General features: G+C 37.7%; 1 protein-coding gene across 1 annotated transcript in view; it reads left to right on the top strand.

Moving 5' to 3' along the window:
* Nucleotides 1-768: 768 nt before the first annotated feature.
* Nucleotides 769-17773, top strand: part of TAFA5 (TAFA chemokine like family member 5) — a 360617-nt gene continuing 343612 nt past the window's right edge. The window contains exon 1 of the mRNA XM_086462352.1: nt 769-880. Coding sequence (XP_086318478.1) covers nt 769-880 — 112 coding nt within the window. The remainder of the gene's footprint in view (nt 881-17773) is intronic.

Here is a 17773-nt window from a genome sequence, read left to right as displayed (position 1 = left end):
CGGGGGACGGGGCACCTCCGCGGCCGGCGGGCCGGGCTCTCCGTCTGCGCCGCCGTTCTCAGCCATTGGCGGGCACCGCCGCCTCCCGCTCCTCCGCGGGTGCGGGGCTCGAGCGCGGATCGCCCTCGCCCCACGGCGCTGCCTGGCGGAGCCCTCCCCCGCGGGCGGGCGGCGCTGGCCGCCGGGGTGCCCTCGCCCCTCCGTGCCCGCTGCCCCCGCGGCCATGCTGCCCTGGGCTGGGAGGCGGCGGCGGCCTGAGCGGGGGTCGCCCTAGAGCGGCGGGAGGGAGGGCGGGAGGGAGAGGCCGCCCCGCGCTAGCACCGCCTCGGCCCGGGCCCCAGCCGGCGGCGGGCTGCCTCCCGGGCAGGGGGAGGACAGCGAGCGAACCAACTTATGCGAATTAAAAAAGGAAAGAAAAAAAAAGATTAAAAAAAAAAAAAGAGGCTCGTTCATGGGACATCTTCAAAGCTCAGCACGACGCCAGGCATCCGAGTCCCCATAAAACCCACCACGCTAGTGAATCTTGCCACAGTAGCGGGGGGAAAGTTGGCTGTGGCCTCTGCGCCAAAGTCCTGCGTGCTTTACAGTTGCCCTGGCTTTATGGCTGGAAGATGATTCCTGCGACAGGACCATGTTGCTGCTGACGAACCGCGGGGTCGTTGGAAGATGCCTTCCTTGAGGATTACACGTGGAGAAAGGCCATCGGTCAAGGGGAGAGCTGGCTGGTGAAACTGTCTGACTTTCCCCCCCACCGGGGAAGTGGCTTCAATGGCTCCATCTCCCAGGAGAAGCAGTAGGAAAGATGCCAACACCTTGCCAAGCATGTCCTCAACTTTCTGGGCTATCATGATCCTGGCTAGTCTCCTAATCGCTTACTGCAGTAAGTACATGTTTGTCCTGGTGCTTTTGCTGGGCGTAAATCCACGCCCTTCCCATCTGAGGTAACGTGTCTGGCAAAGGCCGTGCTCTGAAGCTGGCAGACATAGGTTCTGTGCCTTAGACTTGCCACCTCGACTCATCTCCCCCCACGGTGAAGCAGGTAGACTGACACGTTAATACTGCCTCTTCTCGGGAGCATGAGATGTCCATAGGCTGTAGATGTGGCATTTCCAGTCCAAACAGAAACATCTCTAGGATGTTAGGAACAAACTTTTTAGTGGTAGTGACAGTGATCCACTGTTCACTGTTAATTATCAGATGTTACCAGCTTTCTCCCAGACTGCTTCCTCCATCTATGCATTCTCCTACCCCTGTCCACCTTCCATGAACAGGAGCTGTTTTGCTTATGTTCATTCCTTTAGGAAGCACATACTTAGTCAAGTGACAGATGTCTTAACATCACCGGGATCATATGTGTTTCTCGGACTGTGAAATTGCATCGGAACAGACCCCGGCACTTCCTTAGCATACCCTCAGCAGTTTAGCAAGCCCATGCTATACGTTTTAGAGCTGCATCACAGGGTATTGGTAGGGTTTTGTATCTTCTTTTTCAGGCTTGATAGATTGTCCATTAATCATACTGAGTTGCAGATAAGGTATATGTAAGAATTGGATGGCTAGACTATTAATACTTTTAAAGGTCTTTATTTTTTTCTTGTTAGTTTTTTTGCTCTTGGCAAGAGTAATTTTCAAGCAGTTATGCAGTATCAATACAGTTAATGCCCATACTTTTGGGGAATACAAGTTAGTAGCAGAGTGGGAATCTTTCAAAGAGAACAGAAAAAGCAGTTTCTATGAAATAATAAATAAAAATGTAATTTATCAGGAGGGACCTGCACAACTTTGCCAAAATGAATCTACACTGTATTTTCCCAACCTGAGCTGAATGTGGTGTATAATTTACCCATAGTGCGTATTCCTTTCATTAGCTGTAGCATAAAAGACTTTGCACTAGGCTTGTCTTGTTGAGCTGTAATAGGTTATGATGAATAGGAAATAGATTCTGGTTTTCAGGAGCATGCCTGCTGCATTTCTTAACCCTCTACTCCATTCCCTCCAACTGTATTGTAGTCTTCATTTTTCTGTGGTGTTTTTTTTTTTTTTTTCCTGAAACAAGGTTGTAATTGGCTAAGAGAACCTTTTATTCACCTTTTTTTTTGCATGTTACAGGGACTCTTTGTACTGACAACAGTGTAAGAGGCTTATTCCAAAAAGAATAACATATTTTGTAATTATTTTTTGTAATTTAGCACGTTTTGCATTACACTTCTCCTAAGAAAATCCTATCAAACAGGTCACACTTTTAAATAATTTCATTTTGTACATAATGTCATATTCAATGTGCTAGTATAAAGTGTATACTAAATGACATACTGAGATTTGAAAGAATATATGTGCATTCTGGGAGATAAGTGATTTAGTAAATGCATGTTAGAGGATGAATAGTTCAAGTAGTAAAGGGAATTTGGCTGAATAGTAATTGGAAATATGTTATTAAGTTTCTGCTAGCAATGTCTGGAGGGTCCCAGGCTTTTTATGAGAAGATACGAGTTCCTCTGTGCAGATGTCTTCCATCAGAATAGCCTCTAAAGAGTTAACTGTAAACTCTGACACCTTAAAAATTATATTCAACAGTGAGAGCTCTGCCAATGTTCTGTTCTAAGGTGTGAAGTTGTCGATTTGCATTGTATATATTGTTCATTATTTATCTGTTGCATTCCTTACTGATGCTAAACAATGCAAATGTTAGCTGATAATACAAAGGCAATTTCTGATGTGCTTAAATGACCAGTTTCTAATTAGTTCTCTGAGCCAGTGTAGATGGTGTTCCTCAAACATGTAGTACGCTCTTCATTCCATATAGCACTGAAAAGCACCATGCAGCTTAAAATATGCAGTGTCAAAACACTCCAGCATTTATGTAATGCTTCACTGATTTGACAACTGCAATTCCAAATGTTAATGAAGCACCATGAACATTTTCTGTAGCGGTAGTATTTGAAAAATTGCAAAAAATGTTTTTGCTCTGTGGAAAGGGTGAAGATGTTTAAAAATCAAGGAAAAAAATGTGAAGCTATTTCTAGATAAAGTAGTACTGCAAATTTTATGAATTCTTTAAAAAATCATCTAGGGTTTATTCAGTTTTTTTTTTTTTTCATCTGATGCCATATTTTTTGAAGAAAAGCATCACTGGGGGCGGGAGGGGGGAACGACATGACACGACTTAGTTATGTTTTAAGAATAACAGCCTTGCCATGTTTCTTACGAAGTAAAAGAAAAGAGCTTGACAATGTAAGGTGTTCTGTATTTTTCCACATACCTTATATTCAGGTATATGGAAGTATACTCACTTACATCTCTGATATCAAGCAGACTTCTGTTATAACAACAAAGGTGACTATAGTATTAAAGTAATTACAGGAACTTCGTATCTGATTATCTCTCACTGTATCATTTTACTACATTTACATCAAACTCTGCAGCTCCAAAAAAATCAGAACTTCTCAATTTTTCCATTTTTATATCACTATAAAATAAAACTTTTGATCTACTGTGCTTATTTTCATTTTTAATCTGTTAGTCTGACAAAGCTTACTCCTGAATCAGTTATATCAGTGTTGCTTCCCCTTCTCCTAATTACTTTGTGAATCTTTGTTTCTGAGAATGTATTTGTTGTACAATAGTCATCCCTACTACTGGGAGGAACCAGTAAGCACCATACTCTGAGTCCCACTTGACTGATAAGTGTATTTATAAAGTGTGTTCTGGTTGTATATGTACAGTCCATTAGACTTTCATTTGTACTTTAATTTCTGAAGCCCATTTATGTTCTCTTTGACACGGTAAAATGATAAACTGATCATTTTTTTCTTTCTTAAATGTTTAGATTATACTTAGGGTTAGTGGCTCCATCCTATGGTGGAAGAGAAACCTGCATCAAATCCATTAGTTTAGTTGCTATAGTGATAAATATAATCTAATATTCTCCAATCGAAGAAAAATGGTCTGATTTGGTAGGTTCTTGACAGGAGAAGGCAAAAATGAAGTAGTAGAAATAGGCTGTTTATGGTCCTTGGTGTGGCCACCAAGGAGTTAGTTTACTTAACGGAAGTGCCAGTAAATGTAAAAACAGTCTCAGAAGGCGATCCTGGCAGAGGGTGCCCACCTTCAATGGCAATTCAGAAGTAGACAAGTTGTGGCATTTTGGGATCTCAGACATGCAATCCGCATACTTGTTAATGAACGGTAGTGGACGAGAGAGAAGTACCTACAGTGAATTCTTTAAGTTACTGTTTTTATGTTGTAAAGGTACATTGCCTTTTTTTTTTTTTTTTTTTTCTCCTTCATAACCGGTATTTGCATTTTTCCATGTTAGAAAGTTTGGTCAAATTAAGGAAATTTTCTGTGATATCACAGCTGCATGCTACATCAGGAATCTAAATAACATATTTTTGATTCAGAATTATTTTTTAGTTCATTTATTCAGTTGGCTTTGCTGTAAATACTGAGGTGCTTTTTATATGTAAATGTTGACTTTTTAAACAACATGATTCAGCTTTAGCAAAGTTGTGGCTGTTACAAGCTTTTGGCTTTCCTTACTTTATACTGTTTTGTAAGCATAAGGAATAGAACATTAGACTCCTGTGGTGTTACAGGTTTTGCTGTTCTGTTAAGGTAATATTTCTAAGGGCAAGCAAATGGGTTTTTTTGAAAGGAACCACCAAAACTGAATGGTACTTGGAAAGTTCATTTTCTTGTTTTAAATATTATGTATGGAAGAAAGCAATATGAAGCCCAGTATTTATTCTGACTAAATGGTGATAGTACTAGGAAAAAAGAATCAAAAACTCCAAAATGCAAAATATTTCTTGTAACTCTACATATTGCAATTCTACTGCAATTCTGCATATTAAGTGCGGGTTCTTTCACAGTAATAAGAAATGGAAAGAGGAAATGTTCTCCTAATTCATTATTTCTTTTGCTTGCAGAATGCAAATAAGAATGTTGTAATGCTGAAACACTGGTAGGTTATATTAAATGACTGATTCTGCAGTCTACCATTTAAAGCTGTGGATTTTGTTGAGCAGAAAAATCAAGCTCTTAGTATAAATAAAAGAAAAAAGTCTCAAAGATTTTGCATGGTACCATGCAAAATACAGGTAATTCCCTGGAAAAAATATTATATTGACCTCACCTTAAATAGAGATCCTGTTGTTACACATTGAGTGGACTCTGCTCATTTGAGATACACCTTTTCATCGTCCTGTTCTGGAATTGCTTTTTGTCTAGAAGACACAGGCTGCTATGGTCTCTAGGTCTTATTGTTCCGTTACACTATTTCAGACTGCCAGCAGGGATGGCAATTAGCTGTGACTGTCACCTGGACACCTCTCCAACAGGAGCTACCATGTCAACATGCACAGGCTACTGAACAGCTGTTAGCTGGTCACTGCTGATTTATGTTGGATGCAAACAAGTCACCTCAGAATGAAGGCCTGCAGCTCCTGGTACTGATCCTGTATCATTCAGATCACTTTCTCTGTGTTTTACAAATGAAGAAGACAGATATTTTTAATCTGTCCAACTGATCTGTAATTTTATTATGTTTCTGCAAGAATTACTGTTTGTATTTTTCCCAAACTCTCCACACAGAATAAATGTGACATATGATGCAACTGTCATTATTCAAACTTTTTTTCAGTCTAGTTTGTGTATAGAAGTGAAAAATAATGCTTTTAATGACATTAAATAAGAAAAGCGAGATATTAAAAATTTGTTTCTTTGTATAACATCCCAGCTGTTCCTTTTTAACAAGGTTCCTTTTTTGAATTAAAACCAGTGCTTTGAACTTAATGGCCTCTACAACATACTACCTGTCAATGTAAGTACCAAACTGACACAGAGATTGTCTCTCCAGTTATATTGTAGTCTGTCCAGATGATGTATTACATAGAAGTCATTGGCATCAACATAAGAAATGTCTTCTTACTGCTTTTAATGTTGAATTCAACTCCTTAAGGCTAAGCAAGCACCGTTTACAATTTCTCAAATGTATTTGAATTCTGGTAACTCTTACCGACATTGCAAGTATAACCACTGATATTGATGGATATAATGGGAAACAGGTAGGGAGGGGGAACTGGAAAGAAATGGATGTTTCCAATTAAATATGTGGCAGAAGAATATTCCATGTCTTTCAGCAGGGTTGATAGGAGAGAGATTGAGACCTCTTTGACTTGCTTTTTTTTTCTCTGTTTATGCGATGTACTGTATTGTTCTTACCATATACTATGAAAAGAGTATTGGGAGCATGGAGTAGAGCCCCACTGCTCTGGCTAAGTGTGTAAACATGGGCTAGATGTATCTTCTTTTAGTGGGGTCCCATTAATCTTTCCCTCTTTGCTTAGTGATTCTGTGAAGAAGTAGTAGTAAATTCTTCACAGAGATTAGCCTTATGAGTGGGTATTTTCCAACTCATTCTATTCTGCTGGAAGCTGGGGGTATGAAATCTTCCAGGTTTTAGATGTAATTTAGTGCTTTCTCTCACCATAAGGCTATTATGTGAAAAAAAACACATCGACAGCTAGTCCAGCATCTGGCATGCCAAATAATGTTTATTAGAGGTGTGCCTTGAATGTTGGCAATAACTCAAAAATGCACTTGGATACTGAACTATGCACAGAAGTGTCAAAGACGCAGGCAAATCTAGATAGCATTGAGTAACCACAGTCTTCCTGCTCTCACATTCTTTGTGCTAAATTCAAACCAGAATGTTTTCATGCTTAGGCTCATGTTTGACCAGGTGTGTTGTTCCGCCGTTGGGCTGGGGATTTGTTTAGTTTTTTTTTTTTCTCTGTTTAAAGGGAAGTTACATTGCTTTTTGCACAGATGACTGGCAAAATTGCTTATTGTAGATGTTTTGGGAAGTCATCTCTTCATGGATATGCTTTTATGATAGCCCTGCAAACAGGAAAATGTTATGTGGTGACTATTTGAAAATATATGAACCGTATTTAGACTATGTTTTCCAATATTTCTGTTGTGGAGGTTTATGTCAAAGATTTTGTGTATGTTTTTCAATAAATGGACTTTGCCTACAGTGCAGGAATCACAAGTATAATGGTACAGGGTTTTGCATTCATGTGATGATCTATTGATCCTCCTAAAGACTTTGTAGCCTGTGTCTTATTTTGATCTCTGGATGGACTGCTGCTTTGGACACCTTTCTTCAAATGCTTGATTGCTCTCAGATAACAGGGAAGTATCTCATCTAACTCTGGAGTGAGGAGTGTAACTGACTATTTTCAAAGGAATTTCTGTGCAACAGCCCCTTTGGTTCTTTCCTGAATAACAACTAGTTACTCAATCTCATCCCCTGTTTTGCATCTCATAGCACTTCTTTTAAGTACTTGTGGCCCAGTACAGCAATAAGTAAGTTACTTCTCTAGAACAAACTTATTTATTTTGCCAAACGATATGCTGCTGTTGGACAAAACCACTATTTTTCCAGTGGTTACAATTCCCTTTAAGGCTGTAGGTTGGTATGACTTACTTTTAGATTTGATGTTCTCTGCCTCATTGTCTTGAAGCCTGAGTTAACACATGCTTTCAGCTGACCTTTGTCTTTAAGAGCCCTCCACCACTGGCATCTCCTGCTCTTCCAACAGGACAATGTTTTAACAGGGCAGGATCTTAAGATATTTTTAAGATCACATACCTAGCAAAATAAAACTTCCTTTTGTCTTTGTCTGTGACTGAAAGTAGTAATTTAAGGTATGACCCCATTGTTCAGTTTGGTGTTTTGAAGGTCCAGAACTGGGACTGTCTCTGGTTTTGTTTTGTGTGGAGGTTAATTCCAGAACATTGTTAACAGATGTGATCTGTTTGTATTTTCTGTATCAAAAACTGAATAAAAGCCCAGAGCAGAATGCTTAGGAGACTGGTAATGTTTCAAATTGCAAGTTATGTTGGTTGGACTGATTCCCGATTTTTCATCTCTATAGAGAAGGATTGTAGTGACTGACTGTACTCAAGCACAGTGGCAGAACCTGCTGGTTCCTTAGCTGACAAAGCTGCACCATCTGAGACAAAGGACCTTAATTATTACAGAAACAAGAAGTTATGACATATGAAAAACAAATTTTGGCTCCTGAAGTCTATCGAAAAGTAAAAAGGAATTCTTATTTTGTTCTTGTTAATCATAGTTTAATTCATGGTGACTTTTACCTTTGGCCTTAGAACACACCCCCCCCCCCCCCCCCCTTATCTTAGAACTCTGATTCTAAGAGTTCTAAGAGATGATACGCTGACAACATGCGATAGTGTTAACCCCAAACGCCTGTATCACTTTTGAGATGTCAGTATCCCTTTTAGTGGAATATTTAATTTTTCCATTGAACTATACCAGTGCAAAGTTTGACAGAACAGCTTAGTCAGATGATAGAAGCTCTTGCACTTTTCATTAAATGGTTCAATTGCAAGCAGAAATGTTGAAATGCTGTGGGAACGGTGACTTCTGGCACTTCTGGCAGATCCAGAGGAGGCCCACAAAACTGATCAGAGGGCTGGAACACCTCTCCTGTGAAGGCAGGCTGAGAGATTTGGGGTTGTTCAGCCTGGAGAAGAGAGGGCTCTGGGGAGACCTTACAGTGGCCTTTCAATATATGAGGAGGGCTTACAAGAAAGATGGAGAGAGACATTTTACCGAGGTCTGTAGTGATGGGATGAGGGGCAGTGGTTTCAAACTGAAAGAGGGGAGATTTAGATTGGATGTTAGGAAGAAGTTCTTTACTGTTAGGGCGGTGAGACACTGGAACATGTTGCCCAGAGAAGCTGTGGCTGCCCTCTCCCTGGCAGTGTTCAAGGCCAGGTTGGATGGGGCTTTGAGCAATCTGGTCTAGTGGAAGGTGTCCCAGGCCATGGCAGGGGGAGTTAGAACTAGATGATCTTTAAGGTCCCTTCCAACACAAACCATTCTATGACTTTTGTTTTCTTGCTTTAAATTAAACTAAATATGAGTGTACAGGTATTTTGAGAGGTTACTTGTTACTGAATAGCATTCTCTGGTGTTACTGAAAGGGTTGACCAGTTTCTTATTTTTTTGAACCCAAATGGACTTTATATTTAGTTATAGCTTGGACAGACACTTTTCTTCTATGCACCCTAAAAGAAATGTGATTTTTTTTTTTTTTTTTTTTTGTATAGTGAACAAATTCCAAAGTAGTTCTGTATATAGGCTTGAATCATAAAAATATAAAATTCTTTTCTGAATTGAACTAATATAATAATCTGAGTTAATCTTCAAGACTTTATTGAAAAATATCGGAAAGTTGTTCCAGAGCTTTTTCAATATACACTGTCAGTAGTGCATTATTGAACATTCATTTTAAGATGAGAGTATATATATGTTTGTGTATATATGTGCTCAGTAAAAAACACATCAATATTTAAAATAAAACTGAGAGGCTTTAAAAATTGTTCTTACTGAATGTTACTTAAAGGTAGTAATTTCCCTGAAGTTACCGACTATAAGGCTTTTGACCTAACATGTCTTTGTATATTCTAATACCTGCAATAATGATTGTTTAGGATATTGTTTTAAAGAATTTTCACAGATGTGAAATTCCTTTTAAGTTATCAGCTCCAGCTAGAAAATCCAAACATGTATGTTCTGGAACTCAGATCCTGATGGGTTAAAAGAAATGGCCGACAAATAGTTTCAATTCCATGTGAACAGGACTGGTCTTTCCTTAATTTAGTTTTCTGCAGTATAGTCATCTATATTTACAGTCATCTCCTTTTAAAGTCAATGGAAACACAGACTTTACACTGCAGTTTGTGTGACCTCATTTAGATACATGATGTAGTTTGAGGTAAATTGTTCTGCAGAAGTTCTTGTCTTTGTTGACTATAAAGCAGGTTAGACAACTTGCTAAGATTTTAATATATATGTTATCATATTAATCCAGTCCTTCATTACAGCATCTTTAGAATATTGCTTATTTTATTTTCAAGGCCCACGCTTAATATTTAAATATTTAATGCCAAGTAACTCGTTCAGTATTTCTGTAGGGAAGAAAAACCCTAGAAAAATAGGCTTGTGATACAGATTCATTAAGACTGTAGGTCAAGATATTGAACTACTGCAGCAAAGGATTTGTACAAATTGAGGGATGTAGTTGGCATAAATTACTGGGATCTTCTGAAGATGTCTTTGCAAACAGCTTGTATCCTGAACATTTTTGCAATGTGTTTTGTCTTACTGTAAATTCTTCAGTTTCATTGCCAGTATTTTCACACTCTGGGCACTCTAAAAATACTGTCTTTTTCCCAAGAAGTTGGAAACTAGGTGAATTTTAGATGAGTGTACCAAAGGTTATCAGCTATACTGTTCTTTTTTTCCTCATTTTTTAAGCCTCTTCCATACAAAACAATATTAAACACATTTGCACTGAGCAACCTTTTATAATGTGATTAAAACATATGAATCACCTTCATCTACTACTGATTTAGGTAAGGAAAGATTTGAAGGTGAACATGTGTGCATATATATAAGAAGCTGCAGAGGCAAAGACGACTAGAAATGCTTGCCTTGAATATAAGAGCGGATATGAAAAGCACTGAGCATTAAAGTGCCAGCACCTCAACTCCTCTTGCCCTTCCTTCTCCCTCACCTGGAAAATAGAAGCTATATATGAAAAAAGTTTATGTTACGTGGTTATTTTTGGTAGGATATTGGGCTTTACGACCCAAGAAGTTCCTCCAATTCTACATTCTTCAGTGTAAGTGCTATTTTTACAGTCCTTTTCATCTGGAGTGATTTGTTGCCTTCTATACCTCATTCTTTTGTCAATATGTTTTTTGTTCAAGGGATATATTGCTGCTTTTCACCTTTTTCTGTGGTACATATCTTCATGGACATTGTCTAACAGCTGGCCAAATCTCGTTGTGCTGCCTGTGTAACTAGAGATCTCTACCTTAATCCTGTCTATAAATGTAATAATTTTCTAATTATTACATTAATGATTCAGTCTTCTTTAGAATGCCTTACTGAAGAGACTTTTTAACAGTTATGGTATTATATGGGCTCCCTTTCCCAGGCTTTTGCAGAGTTCTGAAAAGTGCTGCTGTGAACTCTTAGGACATAAAGGTGCATGAACTGCCACTCGTAATTATGATAAATATATTTAAGGTATTTCAGATACAATTCCAAGGAATTAGTTTAAAAACAATTTATAGTACTTGAGTTGGTAACATTTCAAAAGAAATTCCTATGAAACAGTTTAATGCTTATCTTTTTCCATTTTGACATTTGATGGCAATATAGGTAAACCAGTACATTATTTGGCACAAATATTACATTGACTTCTTAGGACTGACATTGTATTGAGCATATGTAATGCTAAGAACTATTGCCTAATGTTTTCTCAGACAATTATTCTCTACAAGGAGGAAAGGGATGTCCTTTGGAATCTTCAATTTCATAGACTGAAAGTAATCTTTTCCTCTTGATATTTTAATGTAAGTGCAGATGCAAAATAAAGTGAAGCACCTATCTATCTCATTTTTTTAGCTAATTCCCTGAAATTTATAGGGGTGGTTTTGTCTCCACCAAAGACCAAATTTGTAGAACATTTTCTACATTAATTTATTAGAGCACATTCCAAATATATTTCACTGCCTTTCCTTTCACTGATGTGTTAATAACTGATGTCCATTTCCTTCCTGAGAGCTTCTTTTAGAATTTAGTGCTTTGTGTTGGTATAGAGTCCCAATATTAGTTTTCTGTATTTTTCAGTTTTGCTTTCTTATTTTTCTTATCTAAGGTCAGGTGAATTTGCCCTACTGTTTGTCTTGCCACTTTCTGAAGTGCTTTTCTGTTACTAGGTCTGACAAGTACAGCGATGTGAATCACGGTTTGCCAGTGACTTCTCAGACAAATTAACTTGATATATGTGTAGGGACTTTTTCTCCCAACTGCTAGATCTGCAGAGATTTGAGAACGGGGCTTGGTTGTTTTCCTTCCATGTGCATGAGGTTCTCTGAGCCCGATTACGAACTTTGTGATACGGCATATTGTAGGCTTGCATGAATGTATCTTATTAGAGCTTAGTAAACTGGCAGTGCATGGAGAGTATAATACACCTAAAATTACAGTTTAATTTTTCTTGTGTCATTCTAAATTATTTTAAAAGTATATTAAAGCAACAGATATGGCTATGCACAGAGGGTTAGAACTGAACTGTTGAGAAAAAATATGCTTTCCGTTTCAGTGCATGTAATTTGAACAAACGCTCTAAGTTGCTGAAATGCCAGAAAACCCTGGTAGATATGATGATATATCATTTGTCATGACAAGGGTGACTGAACTTCAGATGCATGTTAGTATTACTCAGGTCAAGTATGCTTTATGTGACGAAGGACACCTATGTTTTAGCTGGATAATATAAATTTTTCCAGTTGTGGAATAGGAACAGCTCTCTTAAAAGCGGGTGGCAGGAAGCTAGAACTTAAACCAGAGGTAGTTGGTTTTGGTGTTTGTTTGAAAGGGGTGGTCATATAAAGCATATGGAATGAAAGTTTCAGAGCTCTTCTGCAAAGCCAAAGAGCAGCGTTTCTAAAGTACTCTTTCAACATATTTTGTGTTCTTATTTTGCTTATTTCTGGTTTATTCTTCTCAGTGTATATTTCTATAAGTGGATATATTCTCAGGATGTAGCTGAACTTAACTGATCAAAATATGACATTTTTTTCCTACATCTCTAAATTTGCTGATTTTTTTTTTCCCTGAAGAGCAGAGATCATGCCATGAGTTTGTTTATGGTTGTTTTTGTTTGTTTGTTTGTTTCTTTTTTTTTTTTTAATTTTATGTGTAAGATAATATGTCAACCTTAATTAGAAGGAAAAAAGTGTACATTTAGAGAAATAATAGAAGTAGTAAAATTTTGAATTTTGCTTGCTGACGTGTTGAAAAGAATTGGAAGTTGGGTTTTAACTTTGATTTGCAGACTTTAACAGCATTTCTTTAAAAGTCAACAGAGAGCATTTCAAGTCTTGTACAACTACGTGACAGACAAGTGCTGGAGAAAATTCTGTGCTTAAAAAATGAAAACTTGTGAATTCACACTGAGGCTTGGTTGTGTGTTGGTTGCTTTTCCTTTTTACTCTTACCTATATCCCAGGACTGATTGATGTGCAAACACAGGGATACACATAGGAGAAGACCATATGATACTCTGGATCATCCATTTTAGTTTTGCTTAATTGGAAACAAATATGCCATATTCATTAATTTATATCTTGTCTGGAATTTTTGAGAGGAGTAGTTTTGTTTATTTAGGGGTAGTTTGATGAGTAAACAAATGTAAATTTTTTTTTTCTGTGCGTCTTTCCTCTAAAATTATGTAAAACCACTTGAATATTGATAACAGCAGTTCTTTCTAGGACTATAAGAAAAATAGCTTTATTGGGTTTTAGGGTATGAGATGTGTCTCTGTCTGCAAATCATTTAAAGAAAGGTGAATAGGGTTGAGTGCTTGCTTTCAGGTAGTGGATTCTCTGTCCAGCCTTGTCTCTCTTCATCTTTTCCACAGGCACCTGAGTCTGAAACATTACTGCTAGACAGGAAGCTGTGCCTGCTGAAAGCACGAGCATCCACTTCTGGCTCTTTGCTTAATGCAAGAACTGCCATAGTGGAGCAATTAAAGCTGTTAGAATCTGTCAAAATGTTAGTTCCCAACAGTGGTAGTATTTTAGCTCAGAGGCAGGAAAATCGAGATCTTATAGAATGTCTATTGGCTAACTCATTCAGTTGCTGTGCATACTAACGCTAATCTTGTCCAGGAGGTTCATCCACTGTTAAAATGCCTAGCTCTAGAAAATACAATCATGATAACCATAAAAATACATTTTCTTTCACATTGAAAGTTATTGGGACTATGCTCAGGCAGAAAGAATGTTGCTTGAGGCAGAAAGAATGTTGCTTGATACATTTAAAACTTACATATATTCATATATTATCAGTTGATATTATTCCAGGAAGATGACCGTAATGTTTATCTCCTAAGAACAAGGAATTTGAGCAGGTTTAGACACACAAGATGAGGAATGATTTATTGTCTGTAAATGGTTGAAAAGACTCCTTTTAAATCAATTGCAGATAATGAAAGAGAGTTAGTGGTGAAAAGAGAAGGCTTTTTTTTTTTTTTTTTTTTCCCCCTGAACTCAGATTTAAGATATCTAATGTTGAAACAACACATTGGAAATTTGCACAAGTGTCTGAGCCACTGAGGCTAACAAAGGAAGAACTTCCACATGCAAATGCTATCAAAGTATATACCAAACTCTTGATATTACTTCTGTTGAAATTAAGTATACAGCTTTTTTTGAAACTAGCTAGATTTCTAAAGGTCTTTTTGAGGTATCACTTAAAATGTGCTTCAGTTTTCTGTTCAATTTAGTGTGCTGTAACATCTACATGTGGAACTTCTACAAATACTGGAAATTAGTCTTTTGTTCCTACAGTGTCTTTTTAGAGAGTGATTCTGTCTGTACTGCTGAGTACACAGCATAAACCTATTTTTTTTCCTCTATTGTCCGACTAGTTTCTATACATATGAAAAAGTAGATTTATGTAAGATGAATATCAAATTTACCGTGACGAATATTGTTCTTACACTAACAACATGTTTCTAAACATAAATGCATTTTCTTTGTATGTTTTCAATAACATTGAAAAAGAGTGATTGTGGCACGTTTTTTTGCAGGATAGGCATAATGCATCTGATATTTTTACCTTTGATAAAAGACTTATTATCTCAAGGAACTTAAATATTTCTTAAAGAGAAGGGAGTGAAAAACTGTGAAACAAATTCTTGCGAGCAGCAAATTTGGCTGGTAGATGAATCAGGCAAAAGAAACTAGTCTTTTTGACACTTCAAGTATGAAGTACAGACTAATTCTGTGAAGCTCAAAAACAAGTGTCAAGGAGTTTTATGGGCCACATTACCTTTCAGGTTCATAAAACACTGCCAACAAGCATGTCCCTCTCTCTCTTTTGTAGAATAAATAGCTCAATTAATTTATAGAAGTCTTTCCATTTTGTGTGTAAAAGAAGAAAATGAGGGTAAATTAATCTGAATAAATTTGGTTTGTATTTTATTCCATTAATCTTGTGGGAATTAGTATCACAGTGATGGTAACACTGTCATAAAATTTTTGTTTCTTACACTTCATTGTCAAGAATGACAAACATAATTGTTTTCTTGGAATAGCAATGCTGTTAGAAGTTACTTTCAGAGACCAGTGTAGGCCTTTGAACTGGCCTTTGTACACAATTTTATTGCTTAGTGGATGTTTTCTATTGTTGAGCACGAGCTCTTGAATTTTGTCTCATTTGGAGCTTCATTTCCACAGAAAATCACGGTTCCCTCTTCCTTCCATATATGCAGTGCAAATCTGGAGATATGAGCGATCACTTCACCAGGACCAAACCATGCCTGAAAAGCAGGTAAGTTCTAGGAAGTCTTAGATGAAAGCCAGGGCGATATTTTTGCTGCCATGGCTGTCTGAGCCAAAGATGAGGAAGAAAAGCCATCTTTGAAGCTGTGACCTGATTTAATGGCACAAACGTATTTGTAAATGGGAGGGATTCTAGCGAAAGTTTCTTTTTTGGACTACCTCTGTCAAGCTTCCAGCTCTATTTTGCCCTTCCTGGATTCAGTTCTTACCACTTCCTCTTTAAACAGGAGCTTTTTACAGAGTTCCTGATGTTTACACTTGGCACCAGGTAGAGTTGAATGCTGTGTGTGCATTCTGCTGCTTGCACTCTAGATCTAGATCCTGATGAGAGTAAGTAGGAGGAGTGTGATCACTGTGAGAGCCTGAAGATGGTAGGGAAAAGAAATGCCCATACTATCCTGCATTTGTGGTCTGAGAAAAATGACCCAAGTCACTTCAGGCTATTAGTGTTTACCCTCAGCAGCCGTCTTTGGGATGAAAATAGGAATATTTGGAGACCAGCTATACCAAAGCTGCCAAGACTGTTAGAATTGATATGACTGCCTTCCTTTTCCCTATAATGCGGAGGTCATCCAGCAGAGCCACAGGTGCTGTCTCAGACCGGTGGCCTGGTCTGAAGCCCAGCTGACAGGTGGTGGTAGAGAGGAGGCTTTTTTATTACTTTATTGAACATCTTGCTTAGAAAAAGGTAATCAGATTCTGGCCAGCAGCTGGGAACCTGTCCAGCACCAGTGTGTCAGACTGTTGCATGGTTTAGTACTTTTAACACCTGGTCAGCAGTCACAATCAAAAGAACAGTCTTTCTAAGCTAGATAAATGTGATATACATTTCTGTACACACAATATCAAGGTCTTGTAACTGCATTTACAGAAAAACAATTACTTCACTAGTTTGAAAATATTGTCAGATTCTCTACAGGAAAATCATTGGTTTGACCCCATTTGTAAAGAACAGTACACTTATTAAAATGGTAGAAAAGCTATCAATATTTTCTTGCACTTGATTGACATGGGGACAGAAAGAATAGAGTAAGGCTGAACCCCAGTGCGTCTTTTGTTCGTCAAGTATGTAATTCTCCACTTAGAAAAATTATGTCAAAATGCATGATAATTCAGGATCTGTTGTTTCTTTGATCAAGTTCTTAGAACTTGCAATAAAAGAGGGAGAATGACAGAAAGGACCTAAGTGGTTACTTTCTGTTTATAGTTCAAGACTCCACTTTGCAACAGCTTCCTGATACATTTAGGTAGATACTGTAGTGTGTCAGTGACTGAAGAATTTATTTTAAGGTGGAATTGTGTGTTCCTGACTGCTGATACATGTGAACAGGCTAACAGTTGATATCTGTAATTCATTTTCACATTGATAATTTTTAAAAAATCTTCTGAATCTCAAACATTTTATTTCAATGCTTTGCTGGTAATTTTCTAACAACCTACTGGCAACAGCAATTATTCCCAAAGTTGAAGCCATTTTTCACTAAAAATTATATGATTTTTTAAACAGCTACTTCTCCTCCTGCTTTTCAGATAGTAAAGTTAGGAGTGCAGCTGTTTCCTACTAAATGAAAAGCGTTAATCATTTTCTTTTACACATAAAATCAAATGGCTGTTGCAGTAGTCTCTGTATGTAGAATTTGTTGTTTGGCTGGTTTCACTGTTCTAGAACAAATGATTCAACCATGGCATCATTTGATACAATATGAGTCTGAGATATTTTGTGTTGCAGTCAGGGGTCTAAATAATAGGAAAAAAAATGCCTTGTATCTAATTCTTCAAGACGAAAATATATGTAAAGGTTGCACGTATATAATTTAGCTTACATTTTAAAATCTTACTGATATGTCAAAGTATAAGAAAAAGTGTAACACCAGTAGATGATACTAAAGACTTAAGTAATAGAAAGGGGGTGAACTACAGTTAGATGAAGTACAACATCATGTGTTCATTAATTATCAGCATGAATTTCTGCAGTAAAATGAGAGCTCATCTATCATTGTCCAGGAATAGAGATCCTTGGCATGTTTGTTAGTTGCAGGATAGCTATGAGTCATTACTGGGATTGTGAGAAAGAAGTGTGACCCCAAGGTGAATTAGAAAATAGAGAAGTATTACAGAATCACAGACTGGCAGGAGTTGGAAGGGACCTCTGGAGATCATCTAGTCCAACCACCCTGCTAAAGCAGGTTCACCTAAAGCAGGTTGCACAAGACTGCATCCAGATGAGGTTTGAATATCTCCAGGGAAGGAGGTTCCACAGCCTCCCTGGGCAGCCTGCTGCAGTGCTCTGCCACCCTCAAAGTAAAGAAGTTCA

The sequence above is a fragment of the Leptosomus discolor genome, chromosome 1 (assembly GCF_034619465.1).
Source record: "Leptosomus discolor isolate bLepDis1 chromosome 1, bLepDis1.hap2, whole genome shotgun sequence".
In the NCBI taxonomy this organism is placed as follows: domain Eukaryota; kingdom Metazoa; phylum Chordata; class Aves; order Leptosomiformes; family Leptosomidae; genus Leptosomus; species Leptosomus discolor.
The sequence above is the reverse complement of the archived record's forward strand: the minus strand, read 5'-3'. Positions and strand labels throughout refer to the sequence as shown.